General features: G+C 48.9%; 3 protein-coding genes across 3 annotated transcripts; 2 read left to right on the top strand and 1 right to left on the bottom strand.

Moving 5' to 3' along the window:
- Nucleotides 1-52: 52 nt before the first annotated feature.
- Nucleotides 53-14,344, top strand: HARS1 (histidyl-tRNA synthetase 1). The gene is made up of 13 exons (XM_008141278.3): nt 53-203; nt 482-571; nt 5,010-5,129; nt 8,178-8,273; nt 8,938-9,063; nt 9,714-9,821; nt 9,959-10,057; nt 10,293-10,386; nt 10,624-10,751; nt 10,844-11,086; nt 13,185-13,301; nt 13,488-13,634; nt 13,944-14,344. Exons 1-13 carry the CDS (start codon nt 114-116, stop codon nt 14,013-14,015), a joined length of 1,530 nt encoding a protein of 509 aa, XP_008139500.2. The 5' UTR covers nt 53-113; the 3' UTR covers nt 14,016-14,344.
- A 358-nt stretch (nt 14,345-14,702) lies between these two features.
- DND1 (DND microRNA-mediated repression inhibitor 1) lies at nt 14,703-16,941 on the top strand. The gene is made up of 4 exons (XM_008145704.3): nt 14,703-14,741; nt 14,877-14,994; nt 15,350-15,811; nt 16,391-16,941. The coding sequence occupies exons 1-4, from the start codon at nt 14,718-14,720 to the stop codon at nt 16,921-16,923; spliced, it is 1,137 nt and encodes a 378-aa protein (XP_008143926.2). The 5' UTR covers nt 14,703-14,717; the 3' UTR covers nt 16,924-16,941.
- A 16-nt stretch (nt 16,942-16,957) lies between these two features.
- Nucleotides 16,958-20,570, bottom strand: WDR55 (WD repeat domain 55). The gene is made up of 7 exons (XM_008141312.3): nt 20,293-20,570; nt 18,824-18,924; nt 18,652-18,739; nt 18,379-18,558; nt 18,192-18,291; nt 17,935-18,104; nt 16,958-17,852 (listed from the first exon to the last, which is right to left on the bottom strand). The coding sequence occupies exons 1-7, from the start codon at nt 20,481-20,483 to the stop codon at nt 17,540-17,542; spliced, it is 1,143 nt and encodes a 380-aa protein (XP_008139534.2). The 5' UTR covers nt 20,484-20,570; the 3' UTR covers nt 16,958-17,539.
- Between the last annotated feature and the right edge of the window lie 2,425 nt (nt 20,571-22,995).

Below are 22,995 nucleotides of genomic sequence, written 5' to 3'. Positions count from 1 at the left end.
GGAGGCTCTCTAGGCCTGGGGGCCAGCGACTCGATAGCCGGAAGTCCTCCGAGCTGAGGCTGTGCCCGCCGCCACCCAGCCTAGGCATCAGCTCTCTCCGGGTTGCAGCCAGGATGGCAGAACGTGCGGCGCTGGAGGAACTAGTGCGACTTCAGGGAGAGCACGTACGGGAACTGAAGCAGCAGAAGGCCAGCGCTGAGCAGGTGCGACCCGGGCGGCAGGGGAGGGGCCAAAGCCAGGCCGGGGAGGACAGAGAGCTGGGGTGGTCTGTAGAGGACTGGGAGGTGAGGGAGAAGGATTCCAGCTGGTAGGGAGGAGGACGAGCTAGGTGGTGAGGTAGCCGGGGAGGACTCGAGGGAAGCTAAGGTAGGCTGGGGAGAGAGATCTGTTCCAGGTCCTGACGGAGGGATATTGAATGAATGGTTGAGGGGGGAAGGTGAGCTGCAGATGTGATGGCCCAGCGCCTCCTTTTTCTCCACAGATCGAGGAGGAAGTGTCAAAACTACTCAAACTGAAGGCACAGCTGGGCTCTGATGAAGGGAAACACAAGTTTGTGCTCAAAACCCCCAAGGTAAGTATCATTCCTTTAGGGAGCCGATGAGAGGGTCCCTAATTACACTCACAAGGACGGATATGCCTGATTCCCTGAACCAGGTCACTGAGAATTATCTGAAATGCTGGTGCCAGGCTGGATTGGACTCTACCTGAGCCATTCTGGGATGGCAAAGTGATGCCAGAAACTAAGCCAGCCAGGTGCTAAGGGGAGTCTGTCTGTTACTGCTACTCCTTCTTTCATTCAGTAAGTACTTAAGCGTTAACTATGAGCCAAGCACCGTACAAACCAATGAGTATAGCATGGTGAACAAATACAGCTTGCCCTTATGGAGCTTACATTCTACTGAAGGAAACAGATTTAACGCAAACAGCCCCACACATGGGAATGCCATTACACACTGTGATAAATGACATAAAGAAATAATAAGGATGCTCTAAGAAAAATATGGGAGAACTGGGGAGACTGAGAAAGTTCACTGTAGTGATAGCCTAACTGACCGAACAGATGAGTGGGAGATTCCCAAGGAAAGAGTATGAGGAAAATAGATCCAGGTAGAGTATGGAAACCCTGAAGCAAGAAAGAACCTTGGTAGTTTCCAAGAACTAGAAGAGACCTGTATGACTAGACCCAAACTAGAGGAGAGTAGAATGAGGTTGGAGGTTCCTAGCTCAGCTTCCAGGATTTCAGTTCAGATGCCACTTTCTGTAACTTCTATATAGAGAACTATTTACCCCTTCCTCTGTGTTCCCTTGCACTTTACATATATCTCTGTTGTTGCATTTATTGCTGCCTTTTAGTGATTCACATAGTCTGTCTACAATGAGAGGCTGAGACAAGGTCACGTGGAACTAAATAGGTCTTCAATGAATGTATGTGAAATTGAACTCCAGAGGAGAGGGCAGATGATCTGTCTTCCTTATGTTGAGGTGTCCCCTTTTAAGGTTAATTCTTTGCGTTCCTAAATTCATTGAGCTCTTCCTCATTTCAAAGGTTAAGGAGACAGTGTAAAATCCCAAGGCAGTGATCATCAATAGTTATTCAAACTATTAGGTGAAAAGATAAATGGGGAATTTATGAAAGATTAAACTGGCCTCACTTAAACGCAATGATTAATCCTAACACTCAAAGTAGGACAGTGAGACATCCTCCTTATGTGATGCAATACGAAGTACACAGCACCACCTATGAAGTATTCTTGCCAAGAAAAATTGAACCTGAATCTAATCAGGTCTTCAGACCTAACTACCAGTTTATCGGAAATATGGGAGATGGTCTAATATGTTAAATGATATATTGAGTATATTGTTAACTAAATCTAGAATGTGAACAATTCCTTAGGACAAAAGGACTCAGTTTCCTCAACAAATAAATGACATATTTTTAAAAAAGAAAGGAGCCCAGCTGGTGTTGCTCAGCGGCTGAGTGTGGACCCAGGAATCAAGAGGTTGCTGGTTCAATTCCCGGTCAAGAAACATGCCCGAGTTGCTGCTCGATCCCCAGTAGGATTGATGCTTCTTTCTCATCGATGTTTCTATCTCTCTATCCCTCTCCCTTCCTCTCGCTCTAAAAATCAATAAAAATATTTTTTAAAAAAAGAAAAGAAAAAGAAACTGTTGTAGATTAAATAGACATGAGCTATTTCAACCAAATACAATGCATAGATTTCATTTAGAATCTGATTCAAACAAGCCAACCATAAAAATATATTGAGGCAATCAGGGAAAGTTAAACATGGATTGGGCATTAAGGTAATATTAAAGGGCCCTAACCGGTTTGGCTCAGTGGATAGAGCGTTGGCCTGCGGACTCAAGGGTCCCAGGTTCGATTCCAGTCAAGGGCATGTACCATGGTTGTGGGCACATACCCAGTAGGGAGTGTGCAGGAGGCAGCTGATTGATGTTTCTAACTCCGTTCCTCTCTGTAAAAAATCAATAAAATATATTAAAAAGAAAGATAATATTAAAGGGTTGGTGTTGGGTTTTTTGGGTGTATTAAAGGTATTGTAATGTTTGGGATTTTTTTTTAAATTGATTTTTTAGACAGAGGAAAGGAGAGAGAGAAAGAGAAACATTCATTGTCTGCCCCCTATTGGGGATCCAGCCAGAAACCCAGGCCTGACCGAGAATCAACCAGTGAGTGACCTTCAGGGCAGGTTTTTTTTTTAATTCTTTATGTGTTAGAGAATCATACTGAAATATTTGTGGATGAAATAATAAGATTGATGTATGAGGATTTACTTTAAAATACCCCAGAGCGGGGGAAAAATGTTGGGGCTCAGATGAAATAAGAATAACAGGCCAAAACCGGTTTGGCTCAGTGGATAGAGCGTCGGTCTGCGGACTGAAGGGTCCCAGGTTCGATTCCGGTCAAGGGCATGTACATTGGTTGTGAGCACGTCCCCAGTGGGGGATGTGCAGGAGGCAGCTGGTCGATGTTTCTCTCTCATCGACGTTTCTAACTCTCTATCCCTCTCTATCCCTCTCCCTTCCTCTCTGTAAAAAATCAATAAAAATATATTTAAAAAAAAAAAAAAGAATAACAGGTGATGGTAGTTAACACTGGGTAATAGATACATGGTGGTCTATTCTCTATAATTTAGACTGAAGTTTTCCATAATATAATGTTAAAAGAAAATGAGATTATATTGGAGATTTAATATCCAGTTTAATTTGTTGAAACATTTTTTGACATGTGATTCATATTAATAACAGAAAACTCAGTATCATGGGGACAGTACTTTTGCAAGGGCTCTTTCTGGTCAAAATTATTTTCATAATGTTATTTGCCATTTTTTACTTCATTTGCAATGAAGGTGCAAAAGCACTGGTGACTAGAACTGCTCATGGTGTCTTAGCACAAATCAAAATACGGGCACTAAATTGTACTAATAACCATTATGATTTTCACTTTAATACACTCACAGTAAAAAAAAAAAGTCAGTTTCACTTAATATCCTTGACAAAACAGTAAAAATTATTAATTCTTTTGAATCTCAACCCTTTTTGTTTTGGTAATCCTCACCTGAGAATATTTTTCCCATTGATTTTTAGAGAGTGGAATAGGGAAAGGGTGGGAGACAGAGAGAAAGAAAAAACAAAACACATCAATGTGACAGAGACACATTGATTAGTTGGCTCCTGCACACACTCCAACTGGGGCTGGGGATCCAACCTGCAACCCAGGTATGTGCCCTTGACTGGGAACTGAACCCGTGACCTTTCGGCGTGTGGGCCAGTGTTCTAATCACTGAAACACAGGGCTTGAGTACATTTTAAAAATATTCCATGTGATGAAATGGGAAGTCCACATAAAACACTTCTACCGCATTCCAAAACAAAAAACACTTGTGCCATTAGGTGAGTTGTAAGCTGAACTAGGTACTTTTTTCACAGGACACCTTTTTTATTTGAAAGAAAAACTGAATCATAAACTATTACTTTAAAGATTGAGGGTATTTAGGAGACATTTTCAGAAAAATGAACCAAGTGAGCCTTGTCACTTCAAGGAAAACATTTCACAATATTTGTTGCCAGTGATAAAATTTAAGTGATCACGTGAAAGTTAGAATTTTAGAAAAGTTCTATCTTCTACTTTGAGCTTGACAGCTTCCCAATACTTAAAGACCTTCCTGCTAAGATCTATGGTAATATTAACAAATCTGGTTTTCTGATATTATATAATGAAGTGAGTGTACCAATATTTGGAAGATCTGTATAACTGTTATCAATGAACCAATATTTTCTAATAACCAATGTGTGATGTCATAAAATCATGCATGGATAAAAGATCCATTCAAAGTAAAAGATAGAGTAATAGGTATTTTTTAAATTGTAGTAAAGTATACTTAACATAAAATTTGCCTTTTTTATTCAGTCCTCACCCGAGGACATTTTTTCCATTGATTTTTGTAGAGAGTGTAGAGGAGGAAGGAGTGTGCAGGAGGCAGCTGATCAATGACTCTCTCTCATCATTGATGTTTTTACCTCTCTCTCCTTCACCCTTCTCTCTGAAATCAATAAAAACATTTTTAATAAAGAAAGAAATTAAAGAACAAATAATATTCAGTAGGATTTTTTAAGTTATGTTGGGAAAGGATGTTACTTGTAAAATTTGGAGTTCAGCCAGTTAAGCCAGTTTGAGTTGGCCATGTGCCTATCAGCAGGTAGGAAATGTGTTTTTCCAGAAATAGAGTTTTTAGGAAAACTGAGAATAGAGTCCTAAGAATTCTAGGAAATAGAACCAAGCTTAAAAGGAAATGGAACTTAGAAGGGTGATAGCAAATGGGTGTGGTGATTAATAGGGAATTGTACTTGTTTGACAACTTAGTGGCCTGTAGGAAAATCGAATTTGCATTTGTCATCACTGAGGTCATGTTTTTATATTTATAGACCTTATTGTTCTTCTTCTTTTTTTTTAATTCCATCCTGGATCTTCGGCTGATTTCGACTCCAAGGGCACAAGAGACTACAATCCCCGGCAGATGGCTGTTCGGGAGAAGGTGTTTGATATAATCATCAGCTGCTTCAAACGCCATGGTGCAGAAGTAATTGATACACCTGTGTTTGAACTAAAGGTGAGAGAAGGATAAGAAATTGCATGGTGGGAGAATGGGTGTGTGAACAACAAGAGGATTACAAGAGAGTGAGGCCCAAAGGTCTCTCCTGTTATGGACAAAGACCAATATTTTTTCCAGTGAGAAAGGGGATGGGGCTGGCTTAGAGGAAGAGGTCCTGCTTTTTATTTACCTGGTTTTGGCCAGCCGCTTTCAAAAGAGAACCCTTCTAGCCCTAGCCAGTTTGGCTCAGTGGATAGAGCATTGGCCTGTGGACTGAAGGGTCCTGGGTTCAATTCCGGCCAAGGGCACATGCCTGAGTTGCAGGCTCTCCCCAGTGAGGGCTGTGCAGGAGGCAACCAATCAATGACTATCTCTCATCACTGATGTTTCTCTCTCTTCCTCTCCCTTCCTCTCCGAAATCAATTAAAAATATTTTTTAAAAAAGGAGAACCCTTCTTAAGAGTGGAAGTTGTTTCGACTTCCATATATTGAATTCCATGGCACCTATATTGAGATGTTTTCTAGATACATGCAAACCATAGGTATAAAGTATAAATGTGCAACCAGTCTCTTATTGATTGACTCTGATATTGTTTCCAGTTCTTTAATAAATAAAAAAAACACACAGATGTATCACTCCCTGCTTAAACCTCCAGTGATTCCCATTGCATAAAATCGAAACCCTTTACTCAGGCTTACTAGGCTCTACATTTTAAAGGTAGCCACTGCCTACCTTTCCCACCTCATCTCATGCTATTCTTCCCCTTGCCCACTATGCTTCTTTGGTTTTCTTTCTATTCCTGGAACATACTAAATGTGTTCTGTCTCAGGGCCTTTGTTCTTATTCTTCCCTTTTTTACCTAACTCCATCTTCCCCTAGCTCTTTGCTTGATTTTAATTTCAGATTAAATTAGAGATGGCAAGCCCTGGATAGGAAGCTCAGTTGATTAGAAAATCATTCTGATACACCAAGGTTGCAGGCACATAAAAGAATCAACCAATGAATGCATAAATAAGTGGAACGACAACTATATATATATATATATATATATATATATATATATATATATATATATCTCAAATCAATTTTTAAAAAATACTGATATATTGATGTTTTAAAGAAGTTAGAAATTGCAGATTTTATCTTCATATCGCAGCTTAAAATGCCATTCCTCCAATAATTCTTTGCAACTACCCTGCCTAAAGTAGCCCTTATCTATCACAGCAACCTGTTTGGTTTTCTTTAGAGCAGGTATCACTATCTGAAATTATCTGTTAATGTTTTCTTGCATTAGTGTATTGCTTGTTTCTTCTCACTAGTATAGAAGACCATGAGGACATAGACTGCTTTTGTCTTATTCAAGAACAGACATCTGGCCCTAGCCAGTTTGGTTCAGTGGATAGAGCGTCAGCCTGTGGACTGAAGGGTCCCAGGTTCGATTCTGGCCAAGGGCACATGCCTGGGTTGCGGGCTCAACCCCAGTAGGGGGCGTGCAGGAGGCAGCCGATCAATAATTCTCTCTCATCACTGATGTTTCTATCTTTTTCTCCCTCTCTCTTTTTCTTTGAAATCAATAAAAATATATATATTTTTTAAAAAAGAACAGACATATGTGGTGGGCATTTATCTGCAGGCTAAATTCATAGAAATGGAATGCTGGGCCAAAAGATTGTACTCATTTATATTTTTACCAACTGTTTTGGTTTTCTAGGGTTCCCACAACAAAGTATCATACACTGGGTGGCTTCAAAAACATAAACTTGTTGTCTGGAGGCTAGAAGTATGAGATGTCAGCAGTGTTGTTTCCTTCTGAAGCCATGAAAGGAGGATCTGTTCCGGGACTCTCCATGGCTTGTAGATGATGTCTTTTCCCTGTGTCTTCACAGCATCTTCCCTCTGTGTCCACATTCCCTCTTTTTATAAAGATACCAGTTATATTGAACTAGAGGCCCAATGCATGAATTCATGCACGGGTGGGATTCCTAGGCCTGGCCAGTGATCCAGGCCAATCCGGGGCCGCGGGAGGTTGGCTGTGGGAGCACAGTGACCACCAGGGGGCAGCTCCTGCATTGAGCATCTGCCCCCTGGTGCTCAGTGCGTGTCACAGTGACTGGTTGGTTGGTCATTCGGTTCTTCGGATGCTTAGGCTTTTATATATATAGATTAGGGCCCACCCTAATGACTTCATTTTAGCTTAATTAACTCTTTAAAGACCCTATCTCCAAATACAGTCACATTCTGAGGTTACTAGGTGATAGGACTTTAAAATATGAATTTTGTGGAGTTCACAGTTCAGCCTATAAGACCAACCAATGTGCGAGTGTTTCTGCTTCGACACACTGGGTCTTTTCAAGCTTTTTAAACTTTGGCAACTAGTAGGTGAAATAAGTTATCATCTTGTTGAACATACTACAGGGCGAGGACTGCTTTTGACATTTTTCAAATCTCAGGTGTTTGTTGCTCTAATAACCCACTCCTAGTTTACCCCCAGAAAAAAATATATGTTCCCAAATATATTTATTGAGATGTTATAGAACATATTAAAGAATTGGAATAACCTAAACACCTTACAGTGTAATCCTAGGAAGGAATACAGAGCTGCTTCTCACTGGAATATTATGCAGCTTTTAAAAATAAAATTTCAGCTGTCACAAAATGGAAATAGTGATAAGCAGAAAACAAAATCGGTGTTTCTTTTTTTTCTTAATCCTCACCTGAGGATATTTTTCCATTGATTTTTAGAGAGAGTGGGAAAGACAGAGAGAAATATCGATGTGAGAGAAACACATCAATGGGTTGCCTCCTGTACGAGCCTGGACCAGATACCCTGCAACCAAGGTATCTGCCCTTGACCCGGAATCGAACCCGGGACCCTCCAGTCCGCAGGCTGACGCTCTATCCACTGAGCCAAACCAGCTAGGGCTCCTTTTGATTATAACTAAGTTAAATACATAAGTCATTGGGATAGAGAGCAGAGAAAATATAGACAAGTGGATTTTTGTTTTCAGAACTTCCTTTTAAATTGTATTTATCATTGTGACCACATTTCTTTCTGTTTTCTTCAGGAAACACTGACTGGAAAGTATGGGGAAGACTCTAAGCTTATCTATGACCTGAAAGACCAGGGTGGGGAGCTGCTGTCCCTTCGCTATGACCTCACTGTATCTTTCTAAATGTGGGCTCTTGACACTCTGGATTGATTGGCCTTCCCTGGGCTGGGCCTGTTTCTAGCTCAGGTTTGGGGACAGCCAGGCATTGAGTGGGATCAAATATGACGCCTTTGGCAATCAGGGGAATTATTTCTCTAAACCAGGAGCAGGCCTTTGGCTAAACAGAACATAGCCTTAGAAGTTTTCTGAAATCTGAGTGAGACCTCAGCTTTATGTCAGGGCCCAGTTTTAACTCTACCGGCAACGCTCTGGTTCCAGAATACCTCTCCCCTTCCCTGCCCAGTGGACAGAGCTCTTATTTGACCAAGAGCATTTCCTCTATCTCCAAGCTAGGCCAGAAAATCATCTGCCCAGAGATCCCACACGGGGGCCCTTTTCTGCTCCCTGCCCCACGTGCCCAGCCCCTGCTGTGCTCAGCATAGCCCATGGTGGGAACACTACCAAAGTGAAAGGAGTCTTAATCTTTTTTGAGACATCAGCTGCCCCTTATGTTCAAAAAGTTGATTTTGTGGGGTTTTTTTATGTCCAGAAATGCTACTAATCTTACGGGTGTTGGCTTTACCTGCACAGGGAGGGGCTAGACCCTTGTTTCTGTTGGTGATGATAACTTCCAGACTGTGCTAGGAGGGGCTTTCTCCTTAACTCTTGTTATCAGGTTCCTTTTGCTCGATATTTGGCAATGAATAAACTGACCAACATTAAACGCTACCACATAGCAAAAGTCTATCGGCGGGATAACCCAGCCATGACCCGTGGCCGATATCGGGAATTCTACCAGTGTGTGAGTATGTGGGTATCTTGGCCCTCCCTCAAGCCAGTGCAATCTACTGAGCACTCAGGGTGTCCTGAGCAAACTGGGTGCCCCAGATAATGCTAACCCCTAGGTTTCTTTGGTATTTTCCTATAGATTTCATAAAGGGGAGGGGAGAACAGAGGCTATTCTCCCCATTTTATATATGAGTAAATTTGGTTCTCAGCAGAATGAAGAGATCATAGGGATAAGAAAGGCAACGTCAGCACTAGAACTCTTGGTCCAGTGCTCTTCATATTAAACCACAGTGATAGGATCAGCGTAAAGGATGAGCAAATTGGATTTGAGGTATGAAATAATCCAGACTGGTGGGCAGAGCTTCTGAATAAATAAAGAAAATGACAAGGACTAAGGCTGTATAGTTGCCCTCCAGTGGTAAGAGGAAATAGCAAAAGTAGATGAAGGAAATGATGAAGGAATAGTCCAATAGATGGAAAAGAAACCAGAACTAGTGAGAGACCCAAGAATGCTGGGGTTTTCCTCTGGACTAATGATGAGAGAATGAAAAAAAGTGGTCTATGCATAAGTGCAAACTGGCCTTTCAGAGAGAGCAAGAGCAGAGCTTCCCCAAGAATCCCCTCTGAAGAAACCCCCAAGGACCTCTACCTCTCTCCCTGCAGGATTTTGACATTGCTGGGCAATTTGACCCCATGATCCCTGATGCAGAGTGCCTGAAGATCATGTGTGAGATCCTGAATTCACTTCAGATAGGTGACTTCCTGGTCAAGGTCAGAGCTGAACAAGGCTGGGAGGGCAAAGTTGGGCCTGGCCTCTCACAGGAGAAGGTCTTTGTGCAGAGGGACCAGTAGCCTAAGTGACCAAAGCTATTGAGGGTCATGTAAAGAGATGCTTTGGGTCCCTGCAGGTGAACGATCGGCGCATCCTAGATGGGATGTTTGCAATCTGTGGGGTTCCTGATAGCAAGTTCCGTACCATCTGCTCGTCCGTGGACAAGCTAGACAAGGTAATGACCCAAACATCTGACTCCTTTATTCCCAGATCCCACCCTGCCTTGAGAAATGGAAAACAACAGTAAGGGTGGGGGAGGGGCTGCCTCTGTGCCCACCAGGGAAAAATTAGCCTTAGGATGTAGGTTGAAGGGCAGTTTCTGCTCCAAGACTGCCCCCTGAGGAGGGCCCATACTTGTTCTGTGGTGGGGAAGGTGCCCAAGGGTCCCTGACTGCTATCTGTCTGCCCAGGTGTCCTGGGAGGAAGTAAAGAATGAGATGGTGGGAGAGAAGGGCCTCGCACCGGAGGTGGCTGACCGCATTGGGGACTATGTCCAGCAGCATGGTGAGGAATGAACCCTGCCTCCCCATCAGCCATCCCACTGCCCTAAATCCCAAAGCTGAAACTCTTCTCTCCATGTGTATATACATGTAGGAGAGAGAGAATGGGGGAGAGACAGAGAAGTGGGAAGTGGGCGGGGAGTGGGGGGAGCACACATACATGTACAATCCAGGCAAAAAGATAGAGCCCCTACTTTTTTCTTCTGATCAGTCATTCTTGCTTGCAAATCTGTCTCCCCAGGTGGGGTATCTCTGGTGGAACAGCTGCTCCAGGATCCTAAACTGTCTCAAAACAAGCAGGCCTTGGAAGGCCTGGGAGACCTGAAGCTGCTGTTTGAGTACTTGACTCTGTTTGGCATTGCTGACAAGGTGAGGCAGGTTGCGGGTGGGAGCCCTAGCTGTGCTCTGGGGCTTCAGGTCCTTGATCCACATCTGGTACTGACATGTTCTTGTCCCCACAGATCTCCTTCGATCTGAGCCTCGCTCGAGGGCTGGACTACTATACTGGAGTGATCTATGAGGCGGTGCTACTACAGACCGCAGCCCAGGCAGGGGAAGAGCCCCTGGGTGTGGGCAGTGTGGCTGCTGGAGGGCGCTACGATGGGCTGGTGGGCATGTTTGACCCCAAAGGGCGCAAGGTGCCATGCGTGGGGCTCAGCATTGGTGTGGAGCGGATCTTCTCAATCGTGGAGCAGAGGCTAGAGGTGAGTAGAAGACAATCTGGGCAGGGGGTGGCAAATGAGCTATCTTCTTTGACCCCCCGGGGGATCACTTTGGGCAAGGAGCATCTTTACAGAGAAATGGAGAAAAGATGGACACTACTACATAGACTCTCACGCCATTATAGGACAGCTTTATGGATTTTTGATCATTCTTTTTTCACAAAATATCTTGTTCTGGGTCCCTTCTTCCCTCAGAGCCGTCAGGAATCTAGGCCGGTAAAATTTTTACAACAGCCTTCTGAAAGTAGCTACTTTTACTATCTTTAGAGAACTAAAGATTTTAGATTAAATACCCCAAAGTGATGACTCTTTAAGTGACAGAGTCCATTTGAATCCAGGCAGTCTAACTGCAAAGTCTTGCTCCTAACCATGCTGTGATAGTCTCTGAGGGGGGAGCGTGTGTCTGAGGCCCTGAGATCCCTAAGATGGCTGTCCTGACTCTAGCACCAAGAGTGACACCAGGGCCCTAGCTGGTTTGGCTCAGTGGATAGTGTTGGCTTGCGGACTGAAGGTCCTGGGTTCGATTCCAGTCAAGGGCACATGCCTGCATTGCGGGTTCAATCCCCAGTTGGAGGTGTGCAAGAGGCAGCCGATGGATGATTCTCATCATTGATGTTCCTATCTCTCTCCCTCTTCCTTCCTCTCTGAAATCAATAAAAATATTGGGGGGGGGGGGGGCGGGGGGAGAAAGAAAGGAACCCTGGAACCATCTCTCCCACTTTAAAAAAAAAAAAAAGAGAGAGAGAGAGAGCCCTAACCAGTTTGGCTCAGTGGATAGAGCGTCAACCTGTGGACTGAAAGGTCCCAGGTTCGATTCCGGTCAAGGGCATGTACCTTGGTTGCGGGCACATCCCCAGCAGGAGGTGTGCAGGAGGCAGCTGATCGATGTTTCTAGCTCTCTATCCCTCTCCCTTCCTCTCTGTATAAAATAAATAAAATATTAAAAAATAAAAAATAAAATTAAAAAGAGAGAGTAACACCAGGGAAACCCCTCATGGCCTCAAGTGCACCTTCGTTGCTGCTGCTCTTAACTGGCTGGCTGCATTCCATCCCCTGGAGAAAGCTCTGCCAGCAACCTTCCCACTGTTCCATCCTTCTCTCTAGGTGGAAACCACCCATGTTTCCCAGTTAAGGTCACTGTTCCAATAGGCATCTTACGTTGTAAGAATTATGAAAATAGTTTTCCAGAAAAAGACAAGGGGCCGCAGCAGCATCCTCCCTCCCCCCTATCCACACACCCTGGGCTGTACCCGATGAGCTGTACCCTCTCAGCTGGCAGGTAGTAAGTGGGAACTAGAACTGCTAGGGCTGATTGGATTTCCTGATGGGCTCACAGTATCACTTCTGTGTTACTGTTCTTGTGGGCCCTTAAGGTGGATGGAAAGAAGCAAGAAGTTTCTATAAATAAGCTACCTTTGCCCTTGCCCTAGGTCAGTGGTCGGCAAACTCACTAGTCAACAGAGCCAAATATCAACAGTACCACGATTGAAATTTCTTTTCAGAGCCAAATTTTTTAAACTTAAACTTCTTCTAACGCCACTTCTTCAAAATAGACTCGCCCAGGCCGTGGTATTTTGTGGAAGAGCCACACTCAAGGGGCCAAAGAGCCACAAGTGGCTCACGAGCCGCAGTTTGCCGACCACAGCCCTAGGTAATTGATTCTGGCATGTCAGATGTACAAGCTAGTCAGTTTATTTATTTTTTTAATATATTTTTATTTATGTCAGAGAGAAAGGGAGAGGGAGGGAGAGAGAGAGAGAGAGAAATAGAATCATTGATTGGCTGCCTCCTGCTTGAAACCTGGACATGTGCCCTGACTGGGAATTGAACTGTGACCCCCTGGTTCATAGGTCAACGCTCAGCCACTGAGCCACACTGGCTGGGCCCAGTCAATTTACTTCTTATAGCATCTAAGAGCTACCTTATGCCCAGTTGCTGGATGAGAAGACTGGGCCCCTGCCCTGATGGAGCTGGCTGAGTTGGGCTTGGTCTCAGGATCCTGACAAGGGCCTGCTCTTTGCTCTCTGAAGGTGTTATAAAGGGTAGCCCCGCTCTCTGACTTTTATCTGCACTTTCCCAGGCATTGGAGGAGAAGGTACGGACTACAGAGACGCAGGTGCTTGTGGCATCCGCACAGAAGAAGCTGCTGGAGGAGAGACTGAAGCTCGTCTCAGAGCTGTGGGATGCCGGGATCAAGGTACAGGAGGCAAGCCCCCACGTGGCAGCAAACGGGAGTGCTGGGCACAGACTAAAGACAAGCTCACCCTGCCAATCTGTGGTTTCTTGGGGCGGAACTCAGAGCTAGGTGACAGGTTGGGCCCCAGGAGGTTGACCCTGAGGAATGCAGAAGTCAGCCTTCATCTTCTGCCCGGGTCCCCTGCAGGCTGAGCTGCTTTACAAGAAAAACCCAAAGTTACTGAACCAGCTGCAGTACTGTGAGGAGGCGGGCATCCCACTGGTGGCCATCATCGGTGAGCAGGAGCTCAAGGACGGGGTCATCAAGCTCCGTTCAGTGGCCAACAGAGAAGAGGTGAGTAGGTGGGCAGGAAGGCTGAGGGACAGGGAACGTATGCCATTTCAGCAGGCCAATGCCCGTTCAAGTACACACTTGTAAAGGACGTAAGGGCTTTTAACCTGTTATTAGGATCCTGGTAGGGTAAGACATCCGTCCCCACAAACACCCTGTGTCTCTGGCTCCCCCAAGAAGCACTATCCACCCTGAATGTTTGGGGTTCCTGCTCTCAGCTGAGCCAAACCTGATGACCAGAGGAAGGAGCGGGCACTCAGGGAGCAGTGGAGTGGAAACTGCTTATATCACTTTCTCCCCCATCCTCGCCAGGTGGATGTCCGAAGAGAAGACCTTGTGAAGGAAATCAAAAGGAGAACAAGCCAGCCCCTTTGCATCTGCTGAATTGAGCCAACGATCAGAGGGGAGTGGACGGGCACTACTTAAGGCTAAGACAAAACTCTGCATATATACTTCCACCTCTTCGCACACTTCCAGAGGGAAACCTGACGAGGAGTCAAAACAGAGACTTTTCATTTTTTTATTATTTTATTGATAATCACAGGTCCTTTTACTGTGCCATTTTCCATAGGGAGCCCTGGGGGCTCAGTCTGGCTCCTAGGCTACAAGGCCCGGGCCTGAGATGGCCTCCTCTGCAGGGCCCTACACCGGGAGGTGGCACTGCTCCCCACAGCCCGTCCCCAAAGGTGCAATAAAATATCTCAACCACTGGAGCCCGTCTGTGTCGCTGGAACCAAGCCCCTTACTTCCCTGTCCGAGCCTGACCGCTTTAGCGGTGGGAAATGGGGAGAAAGACTTACAGCAGGCTCTTGCCCCGGGGTGAAGGGTGCCCCCTGCGTCCTTCTTCCCTCCGTGGGTGTGCCAGCCATTTCCTAGGAGCCGAGTCTGCCTACGAACTCCAGCCAGGGTTTCCAGCTTTCACCTGAGGGTCGCCGCGCACGTGCGGCGGATACTCCCACCCCCCTGGGGAGGCGGGGTCGTGCTCAGAGCCAATGCGAGCTGGGGAGGTGGAGGGGTAGGGAAGCTTCCAGAGGCCGATAGGGAGGAGGTTATAAAAGGGAGCACCGACGCACCGACGCCGGAGCCATGCAGTCCAAGCGGGAGTATGAGGTAAGTGTTTGCCAACGAGGGGTGCGAACGAGCACCACCTGCGCAGGGAGTGGGGGCCCCTGGCGCCCCGGCACCACAGGCGAGGTGGGGGCGGGCGCGGCGATCCGCCGTTCCAACCTGCCCTTTCCCCGTCAGCTTTGGTGTGAGAGGGTGAATCCAGAGAACAAGGCGGCGCTGGAGGCCTGGGTCAGGGAGACGGGTGTCCGCCTGGTGCAAGTGAACGGGCAGAGGAAGTATGGCGGGCCACCCCCAGGTACACTCGCCCAGCCCTACGCCTCCTGGGGTGCTGCGCTGGCCTCGACGAGCCCCTTGGGGGAGGCGCCTACTCCGAGTCTCCAGAATCAGAAACCCCTCACCACCCGCTCACCCCTCCCCCAGCAGACGTGCCCCACCCGCCCGCCCCCTCGAAGGAGCCAGTTGGAAGGTGTGCTCACTCTGTGCCAGCCCCGTTTTAATTTAATTACCCAGTTATGCCAACGACTCGGGGCACGGCTGTCGTACCCATTTCACAGATGCGTGCTCACATGATCCCTCCCGCCCCGGATTCCTGGGCCCCAACCCGGAACATCCCGGTGGATGACGGTGCGTCCCCCACCCCCTCCCCCCAGGCTGGGTGGGCAGCCCGCCGCCGCCAGGGTCGGAGGTGTTTATCGGCAGGCTGCCCCAGGACGTGTACGAGCACCAGCTGATCCCACTGTTCCAGCGCGTGGGCCGCCTCTACGAGTTCCGCCTGATGATGACTTTCAGCGGCCTGAACCGCGGCTTTGCCTACGCCCGCTACAGCTCGCGGCGCGGGGCCCAGGCCGCCATCGCCACGCTGCACAACCACCCTCTGCGGCCCTCCTGCCCGCTGCTCGTGTGCCTCAGCACCGAGAAGTGCGAGCTGAGTGTGGACGGGCTGCCGCCCGCCCTGACCCGCCGCGCGCTGCTGCTGGCGCTGCAGCCGCTGGGTTCGGGCCTTCAGGAGGCACTGCTGCTGCCCAGCCCCGGACTGGCGCTCACGCAGATCGCACTGCTCAAGTTCAGCTCGCACCGTGCAGCGGCCATGGCCAAAAAGGCCCTGATGGAAGGTAGGGGTAGAGGCTGCTGGGGGCCGCTGGTTGGAGCAACAGTATTCTGCCAGGAACTTGACCTGGATAAAGTAGGAAGATCTTAAGGTCAAGAATGCCCGAATTTGCAACTTTATACTATTTATTTGAACTCGGCTTTTAACATTTCCAATGGTACTACCACTTACCTAAACTCAATACCTCCTAAGGTAACCCTCAACATTCCAATGAAAACTATACAATGATCTCCCTCTTTAGAGAAGATTGTTTTAAAAGGGGACTTGCCCAAGGCAGTCCAGCTGAGACTCTTTTGTCTGTTGTGAGAATTAAGCTGGATGCTTAGCACATTCCTTGATTCTTGGCAAGTATTCACAGTGAAGGTTTTATGGTTATGCAGTAAAGACAGCATCAGATCAGTACTCTCCAAGAAAATTTAGGATGTAGCTGTTACTGCACCCTTTTTACAAACACAATGAAGCCTTATTTTGCCAGAGGTCACACCACCTGGTAATTGTGTGACTTGATTCCTAAGGACTCACAGGGACTGGGGGCTTGGGTGCAGGGCTAAGACCAGTCCTTGTCTCTGCCTTTTTCCTACAGGGCAGTCACGCCTCTGTGGAGGGCAGGTGGCTGTGGAGTGGCTCAAGCCAGATGTGAAGCAGCGACTTCGCCAGCAGCTTGTGGGGCCCTCGCTGAAGTGCCTACAGCCAGAAGGCAGCGGGTTGGCCCTCGCTAGAGACAAGCTAGCGTCCCAAGGGGCTCGAACTGCCTTGCAGCTGCTGTGCCAGCGGATGAAGCTGGGTAGCCCAGTGTTCCTCACCAAGTGCTTGGGCACAGGCCCTGCTGGCTGGCACCACTTCTGGTACCAGGTGGTGATCCCTGGGCATCCAGTGCCCTTCAGTGGCCTCATCTGGGTTGTGCTAACCGTGGAAGGGCAGGATGGGCATGAGGTGGCCAAGGATGCTGTGTCTGCACGGCTGCTGGAGACACTGAGTGAGTCTGGGGCCAGCCTCCTTTCATCTGCTGGGGCAGTGGGTGAGTCTGGGGCCAGCGTCCTGTGGCCTGCTGGAGCTGAGGCAGGTACCATGGTCAAGCAGTTAACCCCATCCTCTACAGGCTGCCTGAGCAAGTAGGCAGAGTCTGTGTCAGTCCCCAACCCAGCAGGTCTGGGCAGCCACCATCTGATCCCCAAAATGGGAGGAGCATGGGCCCTGCCCTAGGCCTGACAGCCTCCCAGCTGGGGCACAGCCCCAGTGCACTTGGAGACAGCTCAGATTTGGCTAAGTTGCAGTGAGGGACCTTGCCCTCTCTCCCAGCCCAGAGGCCTTTCTCTGTGTGACACACACACAGTCTCCTCCCACAGCTTAGCATGACTCTTATTTTCTTGATTTGTCTTTGTTTTTATTTGGGGGATGGCTGAGCCAAAGGGTCGGAAACCTGCCTTTTGTCCCCACCACTTGGCGTTTCGGTTTTGGTGTATGTGTACTGTTGGTTTGTTTTTCTATGCTGGTTGTATTTATATTAAACCCCTGGTTGGTATACACCTGTGTCTGTGCTATCTTGCCCCAGCTGTGGGCTTGTCTTACACTGGTAGAGGGAGCAGCTCCACCTCCCCACAGTCCTGAGCCTCTATTTGCCCAGCTCCTTATGCTGTGCAAGAGGGTCTGATAAATTCATAGCCTCTGGGGATCCAGCCCAGGAAGCAAGACTTGCCCAGTGAGGACCTGTCTTGAGATCCAACTCATCCCCTCAGTCACTGTCATCCTCCTCCCTCTCCTCTTCCTCCCGCTCCTCTTCCTCTTCCCTCAGTCCTGCAAAGAAGTCATCGGTGCTCCAAGCCTTGCTACTCAGTGCCCGAAGTGGCCCTCCCTTTTTTTTGCGCCGACGGTAATCATCCACCACCACAGCCCGCAATTGGGCCATGTCCCAGAATTTGAGGCACTGGTCATGGCCACTGCTGGCCAGGAAGCGGCCGCAGTGGGAGAGGGCCAGCTCCTCCACAGGCTCCCCGGCATGCTGGCCCACAGTGCCCACCACTCGGTTCGGCAGGATGTTCACAGCCCTGGGCAGAGAGAAAAAGAGGGTTGGGTTTTGGCTGGTTGGGCCTACCCTTCCTGTGCCCCGAAGGGCCCAGCTTCTCTCACCTGATGACTCCGTCAGTAGACCCAGTGCACAGCAGACTGTCAGTGACTGGAACCATGCAATCAATGGACTCGGCTCTCAGGGCAAAGCGGTCACTGGTGGCCCCAAAACCATTCCAGTTGAAGAGGTAGATGGTACCTTCACTGGAGCCACAGGCCACCTTCCTCCCACACTGCAGGGAAACGGGACAAACCATGGCTGCAGAGCTATGTCAGACCAAGTCCCTAGCGCACCCCCATCCCACCATCCCCAGCTGTACTTTCATGATTGTGACAGAGGTCAGGTCTCCAGACTGAGGTTCTGAAAGCAGCTCAAACCGGCGTCGCTTAATATTGAAGACACCAAGGCAGCCATCTCCACTACAGGGGAAGCAGAGCAGCGGGCTTGGCCAGTGGCTCCCATCGAGGGAGACATTTAGCACCGGGAAGGCAGCTCTGAGGACGTACCTGGCTGTCAGCAGCAGCTTCTTGGCTGGATCCAGAGCCATGTCGGCAATGTACTCCTCATGTTGCCGCATGTCCATTAAGGGGCCTTCCTTCCGCTGGTCCCAGAGCCGAATGCCACCTGTGTCATCCCCAGTGGCCAGAACATTCATATCCACTAGCAGCAGACTGTTGATAGGGGCACTAGACATAGACGCAGTTGTTCTTAGAGCATCTTTGTCCCAGGAGGGAGCTACAAGTCCTTACCCTCGCCTCAACACATTTGGCTCCCCTTACCCGTGAGCCTTGGGAATGCGTCTTTCCAGTCGGCCCTGCTCCACATCTAGAACGTGGATGGCTTTGTCCTTGGAGACAGTAACAAGTTCTGGGGGGAAGGGTGCCCAGGTCACGGTATTGCTCACTGCTCCCCTCCCACCATCGCACCGCTGGCTGCCTCCCTAATACTCACTCTGCCCATCTTCAGAGAAGACCACGGCACGGCAGGACTTGAGGTGGTGACCCGAGGACCAGAGCTCCTTGGTTTCTCCCTCTTGACAGGAGTAGGAAAAGCTGGAGAGAGATGGAGAGGGAATGACCCCAGACCCTGCCTGGGATGCACGGGGTGTACCAACTAGTCAACCTTCCACCTACCTAGGAGTTCCTGCTAGTACACCTCTAAGTCCAAAGAGCTCTACCGTCCCATTTTTCCATTTTCAATGAGCTTCAAATATTTGGAAGTCTTTTTCTCATTTGATAGACATTTGCTTGCAACTTCTTTGTGACATCACCCCACCACTCTTAAATCATCCTTGCAAGCCCCAGCCTGGGGAAAGATTAGGTATGGACCACTTTGAAGGCCCAGAAATATCTGTTAAATTGATGACAGGAGGGCAGCCCCAGAAGTCGGAAATGTAAAAATTAGTAAAACAGGGATCTTGTACTCCAGCTCTGTAGGAGCTAGAGATCCAAAATTAATTCTGGCACAATGTGACTACATACTCAAAGAGCCAGGATCAAAATGCAGGTGGAAGAGAGAAGCACCAGCCTTAAACTCAGCAAGGCAAGCACCTGTGCAGAGCATCCTCAGAGCAGATCCTCAAAGCAGCCGAGTGAATTAAGTGCCTAATTGTCAGTGAGTTCCAAGTGGGCAGAACTGGGTCTACTTAATTGCTCTATCCCAGTGCCTAGCATGAAAAGGCTGCTTAATAAACACATTTTTTTAGTAAATGAGACAAGCATTCAAATAAGTATACAAACTTATGTTTGACTACAAACCATTACGAAGTTTATGAGGAAAAGACATCTGGTGCCAAGGCCGCACCTAGTAAGTAATCTAATTTAGTCAGGGGCATGGGGAAAGAGGGAAGACATGCTGAGAACTTGGAGATAGGAAGTACAAGTGAGGGGAAAGGAGCTGAGGCTTCAAGATACATTATAAAGGTGAGGATGAAGGAGCATAGAAAGCAAAGGGGAAAGCGAGCAAAGGCCAGAGGGTCAATCAGTTTAGACTTAATCCTAAAAGCAAAGGTAAATTACTCAAGGGTTTTAATCAAGGGTGCGGGGGTCGGATTTCTGTTTTCAAAAGATCAATTAAAGCAAGTATCTCAAGAAGGGGACCCTGTTGAGCTTGTTTCGGGCTCAGTATAATAATCTGGTGGGAAATGGGGTCCTGAAAGCTACTTATCCTGCTACTCACTGTCTCGGGACTGCGTCACATTACAGCCATTTCATCTTTCTTTCAGTTCTTTTACGAGATTTGTGTGCTAACTTGTTTAAAGCCGAAAGTTAATGAACGAATCGGACCAGATGAGTCTTGCCAATTTTCTCTCCCTTCACTCTCTTCTCTCCGCCCAACTCCGTTCCAGGGTAGCTTCCAGCCCCGCAACGCCCCACGCTCACCACGTCCCGGCCCCGGCCCCGGCCCCGGCGCGCACTTACACAAACACGTCCCCGTCCACGTCCCCCGCCGCCAGGAGGTCGCGGGACGGGTGGAACGCCAGCCCACTAGCCGGCGCTTCCAAAACGATGTCTTCAGGGGTGTCCCGGATCCGGGCCGGGGCTTCCGCGGAGTCGGAGTCCTCCTCGTCGCTCCTATCCTCCGTGGCCCTCTCCTCGCACGTGGGATCCATGCACCGGAGGGTTCCGAGCCGCGTATCACTTGCCCAGCGTGCCCAAGCCCCAGTCACCCGGCAGGAGAAAGCAGCCCAGTGCACCGCTTCCGCTTGGAGGGGCGGGACAGGAAGTGGCGCCGGGGCGTCTCCGTAACCAGGAAAAGGCGGGTCTCCGCAGCTGGTGTGGGAGGGGCGGACTCTGGGGGCCAGGTCCCCGAGGTTCCTTGCGTTCCTGTGTTGACACCACTGATACCTAGACCAGGTAGATGGCCGGAGACCATCAATCCCCTCTTTAGTCGCATTTCTCCTTTCCGCTTACCCTGACCCATGCTGACAGCTTGGTACAACCTCCCTGTCAACCTAAGAAACATCCAAATTTATAGAGATTTTTTTAGTTTATTTGAGCCAAACTGAGGAAATACAACGGGAAGCAAGATCTCAACTCCTCTGAGAACAACAATGTTGCAGCTTCTTTTATGCACTTGAAATTAAGGAGGGAATGTAAAGAAAATTACATGAAGGTGGAAGAGAGCAAGGTGGGGACAGGATTATAGGATCGTTAACGAGATTATGTGGTCACTTGAGGGTGGTTATTTCAAAGTTGTGTTAACCTAGATGCACAGAAACAGTGGACAGGGCTTCCTTAAGGCAAATAGAAACCTTCTACAAAAAAGTTATATGGAGACCCAGACCTCCATCTGACCAGACTTCATCCCGCAGACCTCCATCCCAGCACCCAGACCTCCATCCAGGGCTGAGACCTCAATCCCAGAACCCAGACACCCATCCCAGGACCCAGAGGTGCATCCCAGACCCCAGACCTCCATTCAGGGCCCAGACTGCCCTACCAGAACCCACACCTCCATCCAGGATCCAGACCACCATTTGGGGCTCAGATCTACATCCAGGACCCAGATTTCCATCCGGGGCCCAGACCTCTCTGCCAGGACCCACACCTCCATCCAGGGCTCAGACCTCCATCCAGTTCCCAGACCTTCAGCCCACACCCAGACCTCCATTTGGAAATGAGACCTCCAACCCGTACCCAGACCTCCATCCTAGGACCTAGACATCCATTCCATGGCCCAGACCTCTATCCAGTTCCCAGACCTTCATTAGGGTTCCAGACCTCCATCTGGGGCCCAGACCTCCCTGTCAGGGCCCAGACCTGCCTCCAGGGCCCAGACCTCCATCCTGGTACCCAGACGGCCATTCCGGAGCCCAGACATCTATCCAGGACCCAGACCTCCATCCTGGGCCCCAGACCTCCCTGTTATAACCCAGACCTCCATTTTGGGCTTAGACTTCCATCCCAGAACCCAACGTCCATCAAAGGACCCAGACCTCCATTCGGGGCCCAGGCCTCCATCCCGTACCCAGGCTTTCTTGCCAGGACTCAGACCTCCGACCAGGGCCCAGACCTCCATCCCAGGGCACAGACCTCAATCCGGGTCCCAGATATCCTCCTGGGGACCAGGACCTCCATCCCATGCAGCCCCAGCTGAATCCCAGCCTTTGCTGGTCCTCAAAACTCTGCTGTGACTGCTTATCTGGGAAAACAGCCCCTCCCCCTCCTGCACTCACGGGGAGCCCCTCTGATTCTCGGGCAGCTGCTAGGTAGCAGGTCCGACCTGGCTGGTGCCACCTCAGGGTTAGCCCTACTCCCTCTCTGCTCTATGAGGTGCACAGGATGTTGGAATGTGAGCCTGGCCACCACCAGGAGGCTGATTCATCGCCTCTGAAAACCACACCAGGCTTTTCAAATTCAGTTATGCTATGCCTCTCCACCGGGTACCAGCTCACTGGTGTACCCCAGGAACCTAGAACCTGGCACCCTGCACCTTGGCCCCCCTCTCTCGGGTGCAGACACAATAACACCAGCCCTGCTGGCATCACCAGCGGGGCCACTGGGCAGGTCACCCAGTGCTATTTCCTCCTCACTCCAGTGCACAGAGGGCTCTCCCAGGCCCCTTCCTGGGCTCCCCGTCGTCACACAACTCCTGTGGGCATGAGCTTGACCAGGCCCCCCCTCCTTGGAGATGTTCAGGAGACTAGTGCTGTTTCTTCCCAGCAAGGCTGGAATCACCCCAGGACCAAACCAAACCCAGGCAAACTTGGCACAGGACTGGGAGCACCCCGACCTGGGCCCCTGGAACTGAGTCAGTGTGCCACCTCCCCTGACGTCACTGGGTGTCAGTGTCATTCAGCCCGAATGGGACCCAGGGCAGAGGGGACTGGGAAAGTCGGGGTGAGTGAGAGGAAGCAGATGAGAGAGCCTCCCTCTCTGAGCCTTGGAGGAGCCGGGCAGAAGGGGCGCTGGGAAGATGTAAGTTATCGAAGGTCCTAATCAAGTATTTATCAGTTAATTGAAAGAAGAAAAAAAAAAAGAAGAAGAAACAGGAGAGCTTCATCAGCCCCTGAAATACTTTAGGGGAGGAAGTTACTAAAAAACATTTGTTTGGAAAAAAAGTTATCTGAAACTGGTTTGGCTCAGTGGATAGAGCGTCGGCCTGCGGACTGAAAGGTCCCA

This window comes from Eptesicus fuscus, chromosome 6 (genome assembly GCF_027574615.1).
Source record: "Eptesicus fuscus isolate TK198812 chromosome 6, DD_ASM_mEF_20220401, whole genome shotgun sequence".
NCBI classification, from domain to species: Eukaryota; Metazoa; Chordata; class Mammalia; order Chiroptera; family Vespertilionidae; genus Eptesicus; species Eptesicus fuscus.
The sequence above is the reverse complement of the archived record's forward strand: the minus strand, read 5'-3'. Positions and strand labels throughout refer to the sequence as shown.